Raw genomic sequence first — 24,032 nt, forward strand, 5'->3', positions numbered from 1 at the left:
TGATGAAATCAATATTATATTCAATAAAACATGACTTCCAAATAGCAACTGATGTACAATCACAATATTAAAAAAAATCAATACAAAAATAGTAAGCAGTTAGAGCAATATTTGAAAACTATAACTAATGTAGAGTAAAAATCTGTATCGTTGCACTTTTTGAGTAAAGTTAAATGCCTAAATTATCAATGGATAGCGGACAACTTATTATAAGCCATCCACATGATAAGAAAATGTTTAGGAATCACTTAGATTTATCGGTTTTTCCTTATATATAAAATACATTTACAATTATTATATTCTCTGCACTAGTAAATGATAACTGTCTCCCTGCATTTATCAACTGTCTCATCAACAAATCTGAGGTATAGTAACAAAGGCTGCCGACTGCCTCCTTACATGTGTTGTACGGATAGCCACAGCTAGCAGATGGGAGATAGATGTAACCTAATGTGAACACCTGGAAGAATAAATGATGGGATAGCAGTATAAGCTGATTTATTTTCAACATTTGCCTTAAAAAATGAAAATAGTTGGAAATCATCTTACTGAAGTGAACATAATGTACTGATATACTTAAGCACGTGTTCGGAGTAAGTTGTTGATATAACGTTGACTTTGAGTCATTTCTTGGGTAAGGTGAATTTTATAAACAGAAGAATAAACTATTTAAAAATGAAGAGCTAAAAACAAAACCAGCACTTGCTTTCTACAATAGCTGCTCACAATGGAACAAATCATGTGTAAACTAAAGCAACGCTAAAGCGCTAGAATATGAAAAAGGGTGATTTCATCATGGAGCACAGTGAGATCATTGGCTAATTAATGATTTCTAGACGAACAAAGAAAAGAAGTCAGGGAAGGATAGAGAGAACAAAAATTGTATCTGCACACACACTGTATTGTTCTCAATCTACGTTTGAAACATAAGTTCCATTAAAGACCCCTATTTAACTTTGTGGTAATTACCATCTATTGTGGGGGTGCTACCAACTACAGCTATCATAGGTACACAAAGAAAGAAAGAAAGAAAGAAAGAAAGAAGGAAAAGGCTGTATTATCGGTGCACATAAGGAAGATTGGATCTGGTTATCACATCCACCTATATTTAATTAAAAATTAACTTTTATTGATATCAGTTTAAAAATTGTGTACATTACTTACACATGACCATGAGTATAGGCGAAACATAGAGGTTAAAATTGTGACATAGACAAAACATACATAGTGCAAGTAAAATAAAGGTGATTTAAAGATTAAAATGTGTGTCCACGTGTCTTATTCCAATGTCCAACAAAGTGTATCATATTATTCCATAATGGGATCAGTGTTCATTCATATGTTTAATTATTATTAATCTCTTAGACAAAGTATTTGGGCAACAAAAAGGTTATTAATTATGGTGATATCTTAGATATTGTTGCAATATGAGCTGTTGGTACCAATTTGTTTGTGACAGAACAGCTATCGCAATGTCTGCTTAAATCAGATGTATAATGGAGTGTAAAATACACAGGTGGTGCTAAAGATTCAATGTAAATGTATGTTATATTCTGGGGAGATAGATCTCTTCCTCAATTGTTTATGATCACTAGCATATATGATATTATATAGGGATATATCTTTCCTTTGAATATATGTCAATCAGCTCCAATAGTTAGATATTCATAATATTGTTGTCTCCAAAAGGAAACACCTTATTTTATAGGGATCAATAACACCTATTTAGGTGTCAGTATACAACTTTCCCAGATTATGCACCACTATTAAATATCTAATCTAATTGTTAAACAGGAGAAGCACTCATTAAATATGTATATATATCAGTATATTATATGAGGACTTTATTAGCCTGATATGTACCACCTAATAGAGATGGATTACCCAAACAGCATTAGATATTAGTGTTATCACATTCTTTTATTCACAGCAGCTACATGGACTTGAAGGGTTTATTCTGGAAACATTTGTTGCAATTGCATCTGCTCTAGTGTGTCACATTTAGCATGAAAGGATAGAATGTATCTATTTGAACTCAACGCAGTGCCTTCTGCTCTCTATGTATACTAAAAGATTTTAACAGCCACTGCTGCGTTGTTCATTGATTACTGTATTGTTATCTAATCAGCAAGTATATAATTTTCTATGTTTCAATAGTGCTCCTCTGTTCATAATCTCTTAATAATGATTGTGATAATCACTGTATATAGTGACAGGGTAGCACTGATTGGTCATTAGTTTCATGAGCATTTGTTGTAATTGTATCGCAGGTGCTTAGTAACACTGACACTTCTAATATAAAGACCTTATAAATTTGTCTGGAGCAGTGCTTATAGCTACCTATATATTTTCAACTAAATCTAACAGCTGGTGCTGCATTCATTATATATTACCAATTTTTGCTATCCACTGAGCAGAAGTATAACTCTCTAAAATTCAGTATTTATATACCCAATTGGGTCTAATAGCTAGTGCTGCATTACTTGTATAGTGACAGTCTTGTTGTCCACTAAACAGGGATGTAACTCTCTAAGATTCACTATTCATGTATTCGCTGCCTCATACTAATAATCTAAACATCATGATTATATAGAGCTAACTAAATATTGATAAAGCATGGACATGGAGACACGCGGAGACACGCTGCCCACACGCGTGTTCCGCCGTTACTCTGACAGCTTCGTGAACATAATGTACTGATATACTTAAGCACGTGTTCGGAGTAAGTTGTTGATATAACGTTGACTTTGAGTCATTTCTTGGGTGAATTTTATAAACAGAAGAATAAACTATTTAAAAATGAAGAGCTAAAAACAAAACCAGCACTTGCTTTCTACAATAGCTGCTCACAATGGAACAAATCATGTGTAAACTAAAGCAACGCTAAAGCGCTAGAATATGAAAAAGGGTGATTTCATCATGGAGCACAGTGAGATCATTGGCTAATTAATGATTTCTAGACGAACAAAGAAAAGAAGTCAGGGAAGGATAGAGAGAATACAGTGTTGTGGAATGCAATAAATGAATCTGAAGGAATGACAAAGTTCAGCCATGGTTTCCTAGAAAGACAAGTTACTTGTTTAATGAACCAAATAAACCGTGCGAAGGAGAATGTGGCAACAATCATGGAAATAATGTTACCCATGGTCGCTCTGACCCATTCTTGGGTAGCGGCTGCTGAATCTGGAGTGAAAGATTCCACAATAAGAAGGCTTGTTACTGCCATAGAAAATGTAATTCATAAAAACATTTAGAGGGCATAAAAAGACAATAAACAACAAAATAGATGTTTTAGCTTCCCTGTAAACCAAAGACAAATAACATCAACAATAGCAAATACAGAAATAACCATTTAAAAAAAGCATAGTATTTGCAACATGAAAGTCAAAAACAAGGTTAATTAGCTGTAGTTAAAACAGTACAATTTTCAATGTATTAGCATGTAACAGTTAAATATAATCCAAAAGTAACAAAGCATACAACGTTTCTTATATTGATAAAAAGTGAAATTCTAAAGAGATATAACATCAACAATAGCAAATACAGAAATAACCATTTAAAAAAAGCATAGTATTTGCAACATGAAAGTCAAAAACAAGGTTAATTAGCTGTAGTTAAAACAGTACAATTTTCAATGTATTAGCATGTAACAGTTAAATATAATCCAAAAGTAACAAAGCATACAACGTTTCTTATATTGATAAAAAGTGAAATTCTAAAGAGATATGGAAAGTTTATTAAATATAAAATGCAACATTTTTGTAATAAGATGAAATCAAATGAACATTTCTGGTTATATATAGTGGAAACATTACCTGCTTTGGGTTCTTCAGGAACAGGTTTTCCTGCAGGTTTAGTGACTGGCGTGGAAGCTGTCACCTTGGAAACTATAAAAATATAAAAAAATCCATTAAAAAAAAAGCATGTTTTAGTCTTTAGTCTTGTTGATGATGCAATTCTTGGATGCTTAACTATTCTTCTACAAAGGAGCAACACAATCTCATAAATAATGTTCATGTCACGTGGCACATACAAGAGCTGAAAAGAAACAACTGTCACAAAAAGCAGAAGAATCTAATGGGAACACGGTTTCTTCCATTCTGCCAATTTGCTAGATTAGTACATAACCTCTTGGAGAAATAAGTCAACTGTCAGACCAGTGATATGTATCTAATCAGCAGGAGAGAAGCGTTTCTGTAATGACAACAATATGTGCTTTTCCTAACACAGGATCAATGATGCAACCATTTGACTCTGTCATCATCGGTATTAATGGATCAGCCTAAGAACAAATGCATAGAAAAAAGGTAGTTTTGAGTCTGTACATTTGTAACACTTCTTATATTAACACAGGCTAAGATATTGGGCTTTTATTGCCAACTGTCCACCCGTATGGGAGCTATATTCATTAATATGATCCAGGGGCAGATTAAGAGATGGCCCGTGTGCAGGCTCCATTCAGACCCTCTCCTCTCTGGCAGTGCTGTAGACTCTGGCCAGTGGTCTGAACCAGGAAGCAGAGGGATCAGGATTCTCTCCCTGCAGCCGCACAGTAAGCTGACCGGTTACATCTGATGCGACCATGCCAGGCAATTGGTTAACATTCCCAACATAGATACAATATACAAAAGAAATTGAACTAGTTACAGCAACACAAGTTGTATCTTTCCTGACCAAACGCTAAGTATATATTAGTCTGTAATACTCTTATTTCTTCTTTATCTATTCCTTTGTTTTTAACTATTTTCACTGACTACACTGACTATGCATTTTAAATAAACAAATGCAATTTATATTTTAATTATTACAAGTTATTTTGAGAGAATATCTGCACTTCTATGTAACCTACTTTCTCTGTTCTTGAGTTATAAGAACAAATACTGTCTTATATAAAAAAAAATGACATATGAAAGGCATAGAAAGAGGAAATTCATATTAAAGGAATGAAAGAAAAGAGGAACAATATGTATTTTCATTGTACTAGTGATTTCAGAAATAAAACAGGATTGCAAGTTTTGCAAATTAACTATTTTTTTGTTGCATTTGTTAAAAAAAGCAATCCTTGTAGAATGGGAAAACGTGCAATTGTGGAATGAGATAATATTGGCATCACAAGCAGAACCTAATAAGGAGCCATATTTGACATTTGTATTAAATCTAGTTAAGTCTTATTCAACATTTGTATAATGCATAGAAACATAAGAAACATAGAATTTGACGGCAGATAAGAACCACTTGGCCCATCTAGTCTGTCCCCTTTTTTTTATCCTTTAGGCAATCTCAACCCTTTTTGAACCTTAATTCTTTGTAAGGATATTCATATGCCTATACCAAGCATGTTTAAATTGTTCTACATGCTGCCGCTTGTAGCAAAACAGACGTGCACAGGAAGTAATATGGCCCCAATGAAAAACAAAAATATTATTGCCCCCATTCAATACTTTATAAATACTATTTGGCACTTTATTATATTCACACACACACGCGTACACAGGTTGAGTATCCCATATCCAAATATTCTGAAATACGGAATATTCCGATATACAGAATTTTTTGAGTGGGACGGAGATAGTGAAACCTTTGTTTTCTGATAACTCAATTTATACACACTTTGTTTAACACACAAAGTTATTAACAATATTGTATTATATGACCTTCAGGCTGTGTGTATAAGGTGTATATGAAACATAAATGCATTCTGTGCTTAGACTTAGGTCCCATCGCCATGATATCTCATTATGGTATGCAGTTATTCCAAAATATGGAAAAATCCAATATCCAAAATACTTCTGGTCCCGAGCATTTTGGATAAGGGATACTCAACCTGTATATCAATTTGGCTCCCTAATTAATTATTACCTAATACTAATATATATTTCTAAAATGACTCCTTATTAGGTTTTGGCCAGACAGATAGCTCACGCTGCATGCAGTTTGTGTACACTGGCCAGAGGCACTTCTCTTTTCTTGGGTTGGCTATATGCGGTGAGTTGTGTTTGAAAAATTGCGGATAGTAAATTGCCCCAACCCCCCCCCCCCCTCCAAAAAAAACACCCAATAAAAATAAATAAATTGCAGATAAAAAAAACAAAACTATGTTGACCAAATTACACTCTATTAAAACTCCCCTTCCTTAATTAAATAACAGAATAGGTTGTGAGCAGCAATCTAGGAAGAGAGGGCATAAAAGACTGCATGCCTCTCATATTTAATGAAGTATCAAAACATTTGTTTTTCCATGTTGAAGTGAGTGCAATAAAGGTCTTTAAAGTGCACACAGCTCATATACCAATGTTAATTGTAGTTTGCATAAGGTCTGACATGAGTAGACAAGAAGGATGACCATGGATGCACCTTTTTTAGAAGCCAGCTTTTTGCCCTTTAAAGCAGAACTATGCATTTAGGAAACAATGAAATGATAGATTAGTTGAGATGACCAAATAAGCAGCTATTGTTTGTCAAAATAATTGCAGTGTGTAGGCCTTGAAAACAATGGAATTATAATAAGCATCCCCCAGATTGATGGAAGCACCTCTACTTCATGACTAATAGGTTACATACTCATATTTTCTGTGGAAGAAAAACTGCACAAAGACTTCTGTTTCCATTAATGCCATTTTACAAAGACTAACTCACTCAACAGATGCACAAGAAAAAAATCAAAAGAACATAGGATTAATCAAAATTTTCCTTCTTATTTAATGTCACAGTTTGATGGAGAAACAAATAGCATTGTAAATTTTATATAATTCAGGGCATGTTTTCTTTATACTATTGTGACACTCCAAGATGGCACTCACAATTTCTGTTATATAGCGTTCTGTTTATTTGTCACAATGGCAAATAATATTCAAAAAGTCCTATTCTCCCTTGGCACTAAGGCCCTCATTCCGAGTTGATCGCTCGCTAGTTACTTTTTGCAGCCGTGCAAGCGCATAGTCGCCGCTCACGGGGGAGTGTATTTTCGCTTTGCAAGTGTGCGATCGCATGTGCAGCTGAGCGATACGAAAAAGTTTTTTGTAGTTTCTGAGTAGGTCTGAAGTTACTCAGCCCTTGCGATCACTTCAGCCTGTCCGGTCCCGGAATTGATGTCAGACACCCGCCCTGCAAACGCCTGGACACGCCCAAATTTTCCCTACCACTCCGAGAAAACGGTCAGTTGACACCCATAAACGCCCTCTTCCGGTCAATCTTCTTGCGATCGGTTGTGCAAATGGATTCGTCGCTAGAAGCATTGCACAGCAACGATGCTGTTTGTACCCGTATGACACGCGTGTGCATTGCGGTGCATACGCATGCGCAGTAGTAACCTGATCGCTGTGCTGCGAAAACCGGCAGCAAGCGATCAACTCGGAATGACCCCCTAAATGTCCATAGTTCATCACTATCAGATCAGCCAAATTGCCCAGCATCGATTGCCATGCCAATAAAAACACCTGCATACTGTACTATAGGAATAAAGAACATTCATAGACTTGCAAAGATTTGGGTATGTCACATATCAGTCAGAATAGAGCAGGGGAATAGCTTAAAGTTTAAAAGGCCTATGTTTCTCTGGGCATGGTGATTAATAAACGAAAAGCCAAAATCAAATCCAAGGTCCTGAGCTAGGAGATATTCAGAATAATCAATATAAGAATCAAACTAATAAGAAAATATTCAAAGCGCAAATGAACATATAAAAAAAAGAAACTTCTGAGAATAAGCCATAGCAAAATAAACTTACTGTATATCCAAAAAATAGGATTTTAATACCTACCGGTAAATCCTTTTCTCTTAGTCCGTAGAGGATGCTGGGGACACTTCAAGAACCATGGGGTATAGACGGGATCCGCAGGAGACATGGGCACTTTAAGACTTTAAAAGGGGTGTGAAATGGCTCCTCCCTCTATGCCCCTCCTCCAGACTCCAGTTATAGGAACTGTGCCCAGGGAGACGGACATTTCGAGGAAAAAGGATTTATTTTGATTTAAACTAAGGTGATATACATACCAGCTCACACCTCAAGCACGCCGTACAACATGGCATTCAACCCAACGCATGCACGGCATGAATAACGACAGCAACAGGCTGACTATAAACGCAACACAACACGTGTGTAACCATAACCAATAACTGCAGATACAGTACGCACTGGGACGGGCGCCCAGAATCCTCTACGGACTAAGAGAAAAGGATTTACCGGTAGGTATTAAAATCCTATTTTCTCCTACATCCTAGAGGATGCTGGGGACACTTCAAGAACCATGGGGTTTATACCAAAGCTCTAGAATGGGCGGGAGAGTGCGGATGACTCTGCAGCACCAATTGACCAAACAAGAGGTCCTCCTTAGCTAGGGTATCAAACTTGTAAAACTTTGCAAAAGTGTTTGAACCCGACCAAGTAGCTGCTCGGCAAAGCTGTAATGCCGAGACCCCCCGGGCAGCCACCCAGGATGAGCCCACCTTTCTGGTAGAATGGCCCTTCACTGATTTCGGTAATGGCAATCCAGCCGTAGAATGAGTTTGCTGAATCGTATTACAGATCCAGCGCGCAATAGTCTGCTTAAAAGCAGGAGCCCCAATCTTGTTGGCATCATACAGGACAAACAGAGCCTTGTTTTCCCAATCTGAGCCATTCTGGCTACATAAATTTTCAAAGCTCTGACCACATCTAGAGACTTCGATTCACCTAAGGTGTCAGTAGCCACTGGCACCACGATAGGTTGGTCCATGTGAAACGATGACACCACTTTTGGCAGAAATTGCTGACGAGTTCTCAACTCCGCTCTATCTTCATGGAAGATCAAATAGGGGCTCTTGTGAGACAAAGCCGCCAATTCAGACACCCGCCTTGCAGAGGCCAAGGCCAACAGCATGATCACTTTCCAAGTGACGAATTTCAACTCTACCTTACGTAAAGGTTCAAACCAATGAGATTGCAAGAACTGCAACACCACATTAAGATCTCATGGTGCCACCGGGGGCACAAAGGGAGGTTGGATGTGCAGCACGCCTTTCACGAAAGTCTGAACTTCCGGAGGGAGGCCAATTCTTTTTGAAAGAAAATTGACAAGGCCGAAATTTGTACTTTAATTGAGCCTAATTTTAGGCCCGCATCCACACCTGCTTGCAGAAAATGGAGAAAACGGCCCAGCTGAAATTCTTCCGTAGGAGCCTTCTTGGATTCACACCAAGACACATATTTCCTCCAAATACGGTGATAATGTTTTGCTGTTACTTCTTTTCTAGCCTGAAGAAGTGTGGGAATGACTTCACTGGGAATACCCTTTTGGGCTATGATCCGGCGTTCAACCTCCAAGCCGGCAAACGAAGCCGCGGTAAGTCTTGGTACACGCACGGCCCCTGCTGTAACAGATCCTCTCATAGAGGAAGAGGCCACGGCAATTCCTGAAGATCTGGATACCAGGCCCTCCTTGGCCAGTCTGGAACAATGAGGATTGTATGAACCCTTGTTCTTCTTATGATCTTTATCACTTTTGGAATGAGTGGAATCAGAGGGAACACATATACCAACTTAAACACCCACGGTGTCACTAAGGCATCCACCGCTATTGCTTGAGGGTCCCTCGACCTGGAACAATATCTCGGAAGTTTCTTGTTGAGGCGAGACGCCATCATGTCTACTCTAGGAATTCCCCAACGACTTGTCACTTCTGCAAAGACCTCTTGATGAAGAACCCCAGTCTCCTGGATGGAGATCATGTCTGCTGAGGAAGTCTGCTTCCCAGTTGTCCACACCTGGAATGAAGACCACTGACAGAGCGCTTACATGCCTTTCCGCCCAGCGGAAAACTTTTGTGGCCTATGCCATTGCCGCTCTGCTCTTCGTTCTGCCCTGGCGGTTTATGTACGCCACTGCTGTTATGTTGTCCGACTGAATCAAGACGTGCAGATCGCAAAGATGATGTTCTGCTTGTAGAAGGCCGTTGTAAATGGCCCTTAACTCCAGAATGTTTATGTGTAGACAAGCTTCCTGGCTTGACCATTTTCCCTGGAAATTTTCCCCCTGTGTGACTGCACCCCAGCCTCGGAGACTCGCATCCGTGGTCACCAGGATCCAGTCCTGGATCCCAAACCTGCGTCCCTCTAGGAGGTGAGAGCTGTGCAGCCACCACAGGAGTGAGATTCTGGTCTTGGAAGACAGGATTATCTGTCGGTGCATGTGCAGATGGGACCCGGACCACTTGTCCAACAGGTCCCACTGAAACACTCTGGCATGGAATCTGCCAAACTGAATGGCCTCGTAGGCCGCCACCATCTTCCCCAGCAACCGAGTGCATTGATGAATCGACACTCTTGCTGGTTTCAGAATCTGTTTGACCAGGTTCTGAATTTCGAGAGCCTTTTCCGCTGGAAGAAAAACTCTTTGTAATTCCGTGTCCAGAATCATACCCAAGAACGACAGGCGTGTCGTCGGAACCAACTGCGATTTTGGCAAGTTTAGGAGCCAGCCATGTTGTTGCAGAATTGTCAGGGAGAGCGTAATGTTCTGCAGTAATTGTTCCTTGGACCTCCCTTTTATCAGGAGATCGTCCAAGTACGGGATAATTGTGACTCCTTGCTTGCGCAGGAGAATCATCATTTCCGCCATTACTTTGGTGAAAATTCTCGGAGCCGTGGACAGACCAAACGGCAACGTCTGAAACTGATAATGGCAATCCTGCACTGCAAACCTCAGGTAAGCCTGATGTGGAGGAAAAATGGGAACATGCAAGTAGGCATCCTTTATGTCTGCCGACACCATAAAATCCCCCTCCTCCAGACTGGATATCACTGCCCGGAGAGATTCCATCTTGAATTTGAATTTTCGTAGGTAGAAATTGTGGGATTTGAGGTTCAGGATCGGTCTGACTGAGCCGTCTGGCTTCAGGCCCATGAACAGGCTTGAATAGAAGCCTTCTCCCTGTTGTGACAGAGGAACCCTGACAAAGACTTGATTTTGACACAATTTCCGTATCGCTTTGCATACCACCTCCCTGTCCGGAGGAGAAGCTGGTAAGGCCGATTTGAAAAATCGGTGAGGGGGAACGTCTTGAAACTCTAGCTTGTACCCCTGAGACACTATTTCCAAAACCCATGGGTCTAGCCCAGAACTGACTGAAGAGTTTGAGACGTGCCCCCACCGGTGCGGACTCCCGCAGAGGAGCCCCAGCGTCATGCGGTGGATTTGGCAGAAGCCGGAGAGGACTTCTGCTCTTGGGAACCTGCCACAGCCGGTGATCTTTTTCCCTTTCCTCTTCCTCTAGAAGCAAGGAAGGAAGACCCTCACCCTTTTTTGTATTTATTGGGCCGAAAGGACTGCATCTGATAGTGGTGCATTTTCTTTTGTTGTGCAGGAACATAAGGTAAAAAGGATGACTTACCCGCGGTAGCCGTAGATACCAGGTCAGCGAGGCCGTCACCAAACAAGACACCATCTTTATACGGCAGAGACTCCATCGCCTTCTTAGAGTCAGCATCAGCATTCCATTGATGAATCCACAATGCTCTCCTAGCTGAGACTGCCATGGCATTGGCCCTTGATCCCAAAAGGCCAATATCCCTCGCAGCTTCCTTTAGGTAGGCTGCAGCGTCCTTGATATAACCCAGCATCAAAAGAATGCTATCCCTATCGAGGGTATCTATCTCAGATGACAAGTTATCTGCCCATTTTTCAATAGCGCTACTCACCCACGCCGATGCAACGGCAGGTCTGAGCAGCGTACCCGTAGTGACATAAATGGATTTCAATGTATTTTTCTGCTTACGATGCACAGGTTCCTTTAGGACTGCCGTGTCAGGGGACGGAAGCGCTACCTTTTTGGACAGCCGTGATAGAACTTTGTTCACAGTGGGGGGTGACTCCCACTTTTCCCTATCCCCAGAGGGGAACGGCTATGCCACCGGAATTCTCTTGGGAATCTGAAACTTCTTGTCAGGATTTTCCCAAACCTTTCCAAAAAGAGCGTTCAGTTCATGAGAGGGAGGAAACGTTACCTCAGGTTTTTTTCCTTTATACATACAGACCCTTGTATCCAGGGCCGGTGCAAGGTTTCTCGGCACCCTAGGCAAAACTTCTGCCTTCTGCCCCTTCCCACCCTTCAGATGAAAGGCATGCTGCTCTCACCCCCTCCTTCCTACTCTGTTAAATGTCTGCTGTTCTATCCCCCCAAAATCTGTGTGCATCCTGCTGCTCATCCCCCCCGACAGTGTGCATGCCTGCTACTATCTCCTCCCCCACACCCCCTCACCACACCGCTGCTCTCGCCCTCTTTTCTTATCAATGCAGAGAATGCACTGTGCAGCCACATTACCTGCAGGCTGCAGTGCAGAGTTGGAACTGAGTAGTCTGTGAAAGAGCCTGGAATGAAGAGCAGTGCTGTATATCACCCCCAGCCAGGACTCCAGGAGCTGTCAAAGTTACTGCCTGTGCCGGGTGGAGCTGGAGGCTGCAATACGGGAGCTTAGCAGTCACGGCTACTGTAAGATACGCATTCTGGGGGATTGCAGTGGCTGTGAAAGGTAGGACTATGCTACCTTTTTTAGGCAGCTGTAGCAGGCCGCCCCCTCAGGTCCCGACGCCCCTAGGCAGCTGCCTAAAGCTGCCTAGTGGAAGCTCCGGCCCTGCTTGTATCAGGAACAGCAGGGTCCTCCGTGATATGTAACACATCTTATATCGCCACAATCATGTACTGAATGCTTTTAGCCAGTTTTGGATTTAATCTGGCATCACTATAGTCGACACTGGAGTCAGAGTCCGTGTCGGTATGCGTATCTGCTATCTGGGTAAATGAACGCTTTTGTGACCCCGAGGGGGTCTGAACTTGTGATAATACATCCTCCACGTATTTTTTTCATGCCTGGTTCTGAGACTCAGATTTATGTAATCTCTTATTTAACAAAGCCACATTCGCATTCAAAGCACTCAAAACATTTACCCAATCAGGAGTCGGCGGTGCCGACAGGGTCACTCCCATAGCCGTTTCTTTCCCTAATCCAGTCTCCTCCTGGGAAGAGCACTCAGCCTCAGACATGCTGACACACGTGTACAGACACCCACAAACACACTGGGCATATAGGGGACAGACCGACAGTAAAGCCAGTCAGAGAAACACAGAGGGAGTTTGCCAGCTCACAACCCAGCGCTTATCCCGGTTCTGAAATCCCTTATATAAAGCCTCAGACCCGTTAGCGCTTTTATAATTACATATACAGCACCAAAATAACTGTGCCCCCCCCCCCGTTTTGCACCCTGTTACTTGTACAGCAGTGTTGAGTAAGGACCAGCGTCTCTGCAGCTCTGTGAAGAGAAAATGGCACTGATGAGAGCTGTGAGGGTTAAGCCCCACTTGTCACGATCCGGGTATCTGGACGCCATTTCTTACCCATCAGATGCCTCCTAAGGCTGGCTCAGCGCTCCAGGACCGGATTCCATCTGTTATCCTGATGTGTACATTCCTGTATCCTCTCCTGTCACTCTGGGACGCTGTCACAGTAAGCGCCATATTACATCTGGCATGGCGTCTCCCGCGGCCTCCGCCGCCGTCCCTGAGCTTCTGCATGCAGAGTGTCAGAGTGGCGATTACGTCAGCCGCGGCCTCCGCTGTGTCCGCGTGGTTGGATGTGCACTTGTCAGCCTGGCGTCTCCTGTCTCCAGTGGCCGGCGCCGCCATTACTGTTTTCATTACCACATGGATTACAAACCAAACTTCCCTCCAAGTGTCTGCATGGGCGCAGCCATCTTGGATTCTGTCAGCTGATCATTTCCTCCAATCTGTTGTCAGTATTGTTAATCTGCATAATTGCCTAGCCAATCCCTTCCTTGCTGCAGGTATAAATACACTGTGCCTGAGCAAGGAAGGCGTCAGTGCTTTGGTTGTCAAACCTAGTTCCTGTTTGTCTCTCTCCTATGATTGTCTTCCAGGTTCCAGCTCCTGTCTCAAGACTTCCACCATAGAGACCCGCACCAGCATTCCACCTGCGGTGTAGCCTGACTCTCCAATCCATTGTGGATTCATCTGTTTCCAGCTACAACATTACCTGCTCCCAGCTCAGCTTCCAGCAGAGTACAGCTTCCCTTAAAGGGCCGGTGTCCTTTCTACACTTTACCACTCTCCACCGGTATTATTATTTCTCCGCTCTCAAGTTCTACATTTCAGTTCATATTTCATCGCTCCCAAGTTCATTTATTATTTAACTGGTTCCAGCCAGTATCCACTCCGTGCTAACAACAGTCTGGTTCCAGCCAGTATCCACAGCAGCTGTTTTATCTTCAGCAACCCAGCTTTTCCTGGAACACCAGCTGGCACAATCCTGGGTTATCTCCATTGCTACAGTCGGGCCTGGTAAGGACTTTCCATCTAGAAGATCATAAGAACTATCTCACACTACCAGTGCCCTGTGGCTCCTGCCATCCTGTAGTACCCAGGAACTGTATTTATTCTTTGCTGACTTTTACGTTTTCTTTTACTGCTGCTGTGTTGCGGAGTTGTCATAATAAACATCATTGACTTTTATCCAAGTTGTCGTGGTCACGCCTTCGGGCAGTTATTATTCATGTTACTTACATGTCCAGGGGTCTGATACAACCTCCCAGGTTCCGGTACATCTCAGCCCCTACAACTGAGGCTGCCTCCCGTCAGCTCAGGCCCTCAGTTGTGACAGTAAGCACTGACCTAATGAATCCAGCCGGAGACCAGGATCAAGCGGCCAGGCCGATGCAAGAACTGGCAGCCCGACTAGAACATCAGGAGGCTGCACAGGGCCACATCATCCGCTGTCTCCAGGATCTCTCTACTCGGCTGGATGGGATTCAGACAACTCTCCGTGGATCAGGCGCGTCTGGTGCGTCAACCACAGTGACTCCAGCTATAACCCCACCCACCTTACCCATTTCTGCTCCACGTCTTCATCTTCCAACGCCAGCAAAATTTGACGGATCTCCAAGATTCTGCAGGGGATTTCTCAACCAGTGTGAGATTCAGTTTGAGCTACAACCTGGCAATTTTCCCAGTGACCGTACAAAAATTGCCTACATTATTTCTCTTCTCAGTGGCTCAGCCCTTGATTGGGCATCACCGTTATGGGAGAGGTCCGACACCCTGCTATCTTCCTACACTGCCTTCGTGTCAACATTCAGGCGCATCTTCGACGAGCCAGGCCGGGTAACCTCAGCTTCATCCGAGATTCTCCGTTTACGCCAGGGGTCACGTACTGTAGGACAATATCTGATACAGTTCCAGATCCTGGCATCCGAACTGGCATGGAACGACGAGGCCCTGTATGCTGCATTCTGGCATGGCTTATCTGAGCGTATTAAAGATGAGTTAGCTACCAGAGACTTACCTTCTAAGTTAGATGAGCTAATCTCACTCTGCACGAAAGTTGATTTACGTTTCAGAGAGAGAGCAACTGAGCGTGGAAGATCATCTGCTCCAAAATCTTCTGCTCCTCCTCCTCGTCAACTGTCACCATCTAAAGATGAGCCCATGCAACTTGGCCGTTCCCGTTTAACTCCTGCTGAGCGCCGAAGACGTCTCTCCGAGTTTCTCTGTCTCTATTGTGCAGCTCCGTCTCACACCATTAATGCCTGTCCCAAACGTCCGGGAAACTCCAAATCCTAGCTCGCCAAGGAGAGGGCCGGCTAGGAGTAATGATCTCCTCTCCATCTCCTCAAGATTGTAATCTCCCAGTCTCGCTTCAAGTTGCTCAACGTTACCGGAACGTCATTGCCCTCCTTGATTCCGGAGCAGCTGGGAACTTTATTACCGAAGCCTATGTTAAACGGTGGTCCCTACCCACCGAGAGACTTCCTTCGTCCATTTCTTTAACTGCCGTGGATGGCAGCAAAATTTTTGATGCAGTTATTTCTTTAAGGACTCTACCAGTTCGTCTGAGAGTGGGAGTTCTTCATTCCGAACTTATTTCTTTTTTAGTGATTCCAAGAGCCACACATCCTGTGGTCCTGGGCCTTCCATGGCTCCGTCTTCACAATCCTACAATTGATTGGACAACTACGCAAATCCTGGCATGGGGTCCCTCCTGTTCTGAGACATGTTTGTTTAAAGTATTGCCTGTCTGTTCTTCCTCCCCCAGGTCGTCTGATGTTCCACCTCCTCCATATCAAGATTTCACGGATGTGTTCAGTAAAGCTTCTGCTGATATCCTTCCTCCTCATAGAGAATGGGACTGTCCGATTGATCTCGTTCCAGGGAAGGTTCCACCTCGAGGCCGAACTTATCCGTTGTCTCTGCCTGAGACGCATTCTATGGAGGAATATATTAAAGAGAACCTAGCAAAGGGGTTCATTCGACCTTCTTCTTCTCCAGCCGGCGCAGGCTTCTTTTTTGTAAAAAAGAAAGATGGTGGTCTGCGGCCGTGCATCGACTACAGAGGTTTGAACGACATTACCATCAAGAACCGTTATCCTTTACCCCTGATTACTGAGCTCTTTGACAGAGTTAGCGGAGCTACCATCTTTACAAAGCTGGACTTGCGAGGTGCATACAATCTCATCCGGATCCGTGAGGGTGACGAGTGGAAGACCGCCTTTAACACCCGTGACGGACATTATGAGTACCTCGTCATGCCCTTCGGATTGAGCAATGCTCCAGCTGTCTTCCAGCATTTTGTCAATGAGATCTTCAGAGACATTCTATACCGTCATGTCGTGGTCTATCTAGACGATATCCTCATTTTTGCCAACGATTTAGAGGAACATCGTTTTTGGGTTAAAGAGGTTCTGTCCCGTCTCCGTGTCAATCATCTCTATTGCAAATTAGAAAAATGCGTCTTTGAAGTCAAGTCCATTCCGTTTCTAGGGTACATTGTGTCCGGTTCCAGACTAGAGATGGATCCTGAGAAACTACAAGCAATCCAAAATTGGCCGGTACCCTTAACCCTCAAAGGGGTCCAGAGGTTCTTAGGGTTCGCCAACTATTACTGAAAGTTTATACGAGACTTTTCCACCATTGTGGCGCCTATTACTGCTTTCACTAAGAAGGGTGCTAACCCGTCCAAGTGGTCTGAAGAAGCCATGCAAGCATTTCATCTTTTAAAACAAAGGTTCATCTCTGCGCCTGTTCTGAAACAGCCTGACATGGACTCTCCTTTCATCTTAGAGGTGGATGCCTCCTCCGTTGGAGTAGGAGCGGTGTTATCTCAGAGGGCTAAAGATGGCCATTTACACCCTTGCAGTTTCTTCTCCCGGAAGTTCTCCCCAGCTGAGCGCAACTATGCCATTGGCGACCAGGAGTTGCTAGCCATCAAGCTCGCTCTAGAAGAGTGGAGGTATCTGTTGGAGGGAGCTTCTCATTCAATCACCATACTTACAGACCACAAGAACCTTTTATACCTGAAGGGCGCACAATGTCTCAACCCTCGTCAGGCCAGATGGGCACTTTTCTTTTCCAGGTTCGACTTTAAACTCCAGTTCTGTCCGGGCTCTCAGAATCGCAAGGCCGATGCCCTTTCCCGCTCATGGGAGCAAGAAAATGAGTCAGAGTCTTCAGACAAGCATCCTATTATAAATCCGTTGGCATTCTCCACGGTAGGGATGGACTCTACGCCCCCATCAGGGAAAAGTTTTGTGAAGCCGATGCTAAGGAAGAAGCTCATGCATTGGGCCCATGCTTCCCGTTTTGCAGGACATACAGGTATCCAAAAAACCCTGGAGTTTATCTCTAGGTCCTATTGGTGGCCAACTCTGAAAAAGGACGTCTTGGAGTTTATTGCATCTTGCCCAAAGTGTGCCCAACATAAAGTATCCCGCCAGTCGCCTGCGGGGCAACTGGTTCCACTATCCGTTCCCCGTCGACCATGGACCCACTTGTCGATGGATTTCATTACAGACTTACCCATGTGCAACAAGTTCAATACCATCTGGGTGGTAGTTGACCGGTTCACCAAGATGGCACACTTCCTTCCTCTCACCGGTCTTCCGTCAGCTTCCAAGTTGGCTCAAGTATTCATACAAGAGATCTTCCGACTCCACGGTCTTCCTGAAGAAATTATCTCAGATCGAGGAGTTCAATTCACAGCCAAATTCTGGCGAAGTTTATGTCAAGTCCTCCAAGTCAAGCTAAAGTTTTCCACGGCTTACCATCCTCAGACCAATGGTCAAACCGAGAGGGTGAATCAGGACTTGGAGGCCTTCCTCCGCATCTATGTGTCCTCCTCTCAAGATGACTGGGTTCAATTACTTCCCTGGGCCGAGTTCTGTCATAACAACCAGTATCATTCTTCATCTGCTTCAACACCATTCTTCACTAACTTTGGATTCCACCCTAAAGTCCCTGAGTTCCAACCGCTTCCAGCAACTTCTGTTCCCGCAGTGGATATCACCTTGCATCAGTTTGCCAATATCTGGAAGAGCGTACGATCAGCTCTGCTCAAGGCATCGTTCAGGTACAAGAAGTTTGCGGATAAGAAGCGTCGAGCAGTTCCTGCTCTCAAGGTGGGTGATCGGGTATGGTTATCCACGAAGAATTTGAGGTTAAGAGTTCCCAGTATGAAGTTTGCACCTCGCTATATCGGTCCTTTCAAGATTGAACAAGTCATCAATCCTGTTGCTTACAGACTCCAGTTGCCTTCCTTCTTAAAAATACCCAGGACATTCCATGTTTCCCTGTTGAAACCGCTGTTCTTGAATCGGTTTCATTCCTCACTTCCTCCAACTCCGAAAGTCCAAACTCAACGAGGCGTTGAGTATGAAGTGGCCAAGATCCTGGACTCACGTCACCGTTACGGTCAACTACAATATCTTATTGACTGGAAAGGTTATGGTCCTGAGGAACGTTCATGGACCAATGCTTCTGATGTCCATGCTCCTGCCTTGGTCCGGAGATTCCATTCCAAGTTTCCTCAAAAGCCAAAGAAGTGTCCTGGGGCCACTCCTAAAGGGGGGGGTGCTGTCACGATCCGGGTATCTGGACGCCATTTCTTACCCATCAGATGCCTCCTAAGGCTGGCTCAGCGCTCCAGGACCGGATTCCATCTGTTATCCTGATGTGTACATTCCTGTATCCTCTCCTGTCACTCTGGGACGCTGTCACAGTAAGCGCCATATTACATCTGGCATGGCGTCTCCCGCGGCCTCCGCCGCCGTCCCTGAGCTTCTGCATGCAGTGTCAGAGTGGCGATTATGTCAGCCGCGGCCTCCGCTGTGTCCGCGTGGTTGGATGTGCACTTGTCAGCCTGGCGTCTCCTGTCTCCAGTGGCCGGCGCCGCCATTACTGTTTTCATTACCACATGGATTACAAACCAAACTTCCCTCCAAGTGTCTGCATGGGCGCAGCCATCTTGGATTCTGTCAGCTGATCATTTCCTCCAATCTGTTGTCAGTATTGTTAATCTGCATAATTGCCTAGCCAATCCCTTCCTTGCTGCAGGTATAAATACACTGTGCCTGAGCAAGGAAGGCGTCAGTGCTTTGGTTGTCAAACCTAGTTCCTGTTTGTCTCTCTCCTATGATTGTCTTCCAGGTTCCAGCTCCTGTCTCAAGACTTCCACCATAGAGACCCGCACCAGCATTCCACCTGCGGTGTAGCCTGACTCTCCAATCCATTGTGGATTCATCTGTTTCCAGCTACAACATTACCTGCTCCCAGCTCAGCTTCCAGCAGAGTACAGCTTCCCTTAAAGGGCCGGTGTCCTTTCTACACTTTACCACTCTCCACCGGTATTATTATTTCTCCGCTCTCAAGTTCTACATTTCAGTTCATATTTCATCGCTCCCAAGTTCATTTATTATTTAACTGGTTCCAGCCAGTATCCACTCCGTGCTAACAACAGTCTGGTTCCAGCCAGTATCCACAGCAGCTGTTTTATCTTCAGCAACCCAGCTTTTCCTGGAACACCAGCTGGCACAATCCTGGGTTATCTCCATTGCTACAGTCGGGCCTGGTAAGGACTTTCCATCTAGAAGATCATAAGAACTATCTCACACTACCAGTGCCCTGTGGCTCCTGCCATCCTGTAGTACCCAGGAACTGTATTTATTCTTTGCTGACTTTTACGTTTTCTTTTACTGCTGCTGTGTTGCGGAGTTGTCATAATAAACATCATTGACTTTTATCCAAGTTGTCGTGGTCACGCCTTCGGGCAGTTATTATTCATGTTACTTACATGTCCAGGGGTCTGATACAACCTCCCAGGTTCCGGTACATCTCAGCCCCTACAACTGAGGCTGCCTCCCGTCAGCTCAGGCCCTCAGTTGTGACACCACTCCCTTAATGGCGCGCTTCAGCCCCGCTATTTTTTAAAATATTTATACTGGCGGGGGTTCAGATTTAGTGCCTAGGCACTTAAAAACCACATTGCCAGTCCATATTGAGGATTTTTATGCTGCCCAGGGCGCCTCCCCCCGCGCCCTGCACCCTGTAGTGCCGCTGTGTGTGGGAGCATGGCGCGCAGCGCAGCCGCTATGCGGTACCTCAAAGCCGTCACTGAAGTCTTCTGATCTTCTTCTACTCACCCGTATTCTGACTTCTGGCTCTGTAAGGGGGGTGACGGCGGGCTCTGGGAACGAGCATCTAGGCGTACCTAGCGTTCAGACCCTCAGGAGCTAATGGTGTCCTGTAGCCAAAGAAGCAGAGCCTTGAAACTCACAGAAGTAGGTCTGCTTCTCTCCCCTAAGTCCCACGAAGCAGGGAGACTGTTCCCAGCAGTTCTCCCTGAAAATAATAAACCTAACAAAAGTCTTTTTCAGAGAAACTCAGGAGAGAAACTCAGAGTGCATCCAGTCTCACTGGGCACAGAATCTAACTGGAGTCTGGAGGAGGGGCATAGAGGGAGGAGCTAGTTTACACCCGTTTTAAAGTCTTAAAGTACCCATGTCTCCTGCGGATCCCGTCTATACCCCATGGTTCTTGAAGTGTCCCCAGCATCCTCTAGGACGAAGGAGAAATACATGAGTCAATGGAAAGTGGATTGGTAAAGCAGCAATTGTCTCACCATTAAATTAATAGCATGAAATCCACATGGTGATAAGCATGTACCCCCTGGAAAGGTGGTAGTGAATACAATTTTGCAGAGCTCCTCACAAGAAACAAATTAATTGAACTGCCAATTAGACCAAGAGGCGGAATGTGGTGCAGTAGATCCAAGTGTTAATTAACTTCCTCTAACCCACTGGGGGCCATTTACCAATTAATATTTGCAGCTTATTCAGGGGGTGGGGAATCACAAGTAATTAGTATCACCTAAATGTATGACTGAGGGACCACATCTGAGCTCCAATATCTGCTGCAATCCCTCCATTCCCGGCTGCAGCCGAAGCCTCCACAGGTTTCTATGGGGGATGCAATGCTACTAGATTTACCAAGCTCCGGAGTGCAGAGCATTCCGGGGATTTACCAACGTCATCTGAAGATGGTGTCAGCCCTTTGTAGCCTATGGGCTACAGATTGCAAAAATCACTGGTTCTTCTGGAACCCTACCCAAAAAGAGCAGCTGTGCATGTGTGGTCAACAGGCCACGTATATGCAGGAGTCCTGGCATTGAAGCAAGCTCATCGCAGGGATGGGCTACATGCGCTGATTCATATCTCTGCCCAGTGTAATCGCATCCTGCAATGCAATCTTTAGCACTAACACTGCAGCAGGATTGCATTACAAATGTGAGTATTGCTATATGGTCCCCATAATATTGTATCACTTCTGTAAAATGAAGAGACCCAAATATTAGGAGCTGAAGCCAGCGGTGAGCACAGTCCTCTCTGGTTTCTAGGACATGTCAGTTTCAAGATCTACTGTATACTATACCTTTTGGCTTCATGGGGCCCCTGCTTCCTTTAAGCAAGACATGGGTGAGGTCTTACAGCCTCATAAAAAGTATGGTGCCCCCTATTTAGATGATGTGGGTATTTACAGTACTCTATGGAGGGTGCAATAAAACATATTCGAGATGCACTCCAGTCATTATAAAAATCTTAACTGCTAGCTTTAAAAAAAAATTAGATTTCTTAAAAAAATCTGCTGTAAATAATATGAAGTGGCATACTAATCTGACCTAGAGGCATTTAGTAAACACCTTTTTGTGGAAATCCCCCAAACATGAATGGATAGGCTACATATCACATAATTTACAGGGAGAGGGATCTTCCAGAATCCCTCCCCGGTAAAAGCCACTTGCTCATACGCTGTCATATAGCTGTGCACGTGCAATAGGCCAGACGATGTCCCACAGCATGAAGTGATTGCTGATGTGATCAAATCACATAACCAGGGATGTAACTAAGTGTGACAATGGTGCCTTGCCCACAGCGCAAATGCACTGAGGGCGCACCATCTGCCATCACACCCCCCCACTCGCGCGGCCGCTATCTCCAGTCTGACTCTCGCCGCTGCCGCATGTCTCCCCCGCTTCAAGAAGCTCGGGAGCACTGCCGCCAGCTCCAGGACACACTATCTGCCTCTGCGCAGTGGCCCCGCACTGAATGCCAGATCACCCCCCGCGCAACTCGGGAGAGACGTGATGACATCAGACTTCTCTCCCAGCTTACTCAGAATCTCCCACACTGCTCTGCCGCTGTGCCGTGGGGAGCTGCTGGTTGGGGGAGGACTCAGGTAGGAAGGAGAAGAGGAGATGCCAGCCAGTTGGTCATAGGTAAGTATAATACTTACACACACACACTCTCTCTCTCTTTCTCTCGATCGTGTAAAAAAGGGGACTCTGCTGTTGTAATGTGTAAAAAAGGGGACTCTGCTGTTGTAATGTGTACAAAAGGGGGACTCTGCTGTTGTAATGTGTACAAAAGGGGAACTCTGCCAGCCTAATGTGTACAAAAGGGGGACTCTGCCAGCCTAATGTGTACAAAAGGGGGACTCTGCCAGCCTAATGTGTACAAAAGGGGGACTCTGCCAGCCTAGTGTGTACAAAAGGGAGACTTTACTGTTGTAATCTGTAAAAAATGGGGACCATGCCTAATGTGTAAAAAAGGGGGACTTTACTGTTGTAATCTGTAAAAAAGGGGGACTCTGCTGTTGTCATGTGTAAAAAATGGGGACCCTGCCTAATGTGTAAAAAAGGGGGACTTACTGTTGTAATCTGTAAAAAAAAGGGGGACTCTGCTGTTGTAATGTGTAAAAAAATGGGGACTCTGCCTGCCTAAAGTGTAAAAAATGGGGACTCTGCCTGCCTAATGTGTACAAAAGGGGGACTCTGCCTGCCTAATGTGTACAAAAGGGGGACTCTGCCTGCCTAATGTGTACAAAAGGGGGACTCTGCCTGCCTAATGTGTACAAAAGGGGGACTCTGCCTGCCTAATGTGTACAAAAGGGGGACTATACTGTTGTAATCTATAAAAAAGGGGAACTCTGCTGTTGTAATGTGTAAAAAATGGGGGACTCTGCCTGCCTAAAGTGTAAAAAAGGGGGACTGTGCCTGCCTAATGTGTAAAAAGGGGGACTTTGCCTGCCTGTGTAAAAAAGGGGACTGTGCAGCTGTAATGTGTAAAAAAAAAAAAGGGGCACTGTACCTGCCTAATGTGTAAAAAGGGGGACTGTGCCTGCCTTTTGTGTAAAAATGGGGACTGTGCCTGCCTAATGTGTAAAAAATGGGGACTGTGCAGCTGTAATGTGTAAAAAACGGGGACTGTGTAGCTGTACTGTGTAACAAAGGGGACTCTGCCTGCCTAATGTGTAAAAAAGGGGACTCTGTCTGCTTAATGTGTAAAAAGGGGACTCTCCCTGCTTAATGTGTAAAAAGGGGGACTCTGCCTGCCTAATGTCTATAAAAAGGGGGACTTTGCTGCCATAATGTGTAAAAGGGAGCTCTATGGCTATGACCCTTCCCAATGAAGCCACGCCCCTATATTTTAGGCACGCGTCTACAGCGCGTACTGATCCTGTTTTGTATATGGAGGAGGGGGCACCGATGCTGTGTCTTGCACATAGCGCTAAAATGTCTAGTTACGGTACTGCACTTAACATATCACAGTCTGCTATCAGAGCTCCTGTCCCTGCATGCCATATTTTAATACATCTGGGTGGTGCAGAATTTCTTATTGACGTGAACAGAAGCAATATGAAATTCTAATTACCGGGTATAAA

At 44.3% G+C, this 24,032-nt stretch overlaps 1 protein-coding gene across 27 annotated transcripts in view; it reads right to left on the minus strand.

Annotated features, from left to right (window-relative positions):
* Positions 1–24,032, minus strand: part of ABI3BP (ABI family member 3 binding protein) — an 860,645-nt gene that overhangs the window by 387,136 nt on the left and 449,477 nt on the right. For all 27 annotated transcript variants that reach the window (XM_063953560.1, XM_063953556.1, XM_063953543.1 and 24 more), the window contains exon 10: positions 3,816–3,887. In XM_063953560.1, coding sequence (XP_063809630.1) covers positions 3,816–3,887 — 72 coding nt within the window. The remainder of the gene's footprint in view (positions 1–3,815; positions 3,888–24,032) is intronic.

The sequence above is a fragment of the Pseudophryne corroboree genome, chromosome 2, assembly GCF_028390025.1.
Source record: "Pseudophryne corroboree isolate aPseCor3 chromosome 2, aPseCor3.hap2, whole genome shotgun sequence".
In the NCBI taxonomy this organism is placed as follows: Eukaryota; Metazoa; Chordata; class Amphibia; order Anura; family Myobatrachidae; genus Pseudophryne; species Pseudophryne corroboree.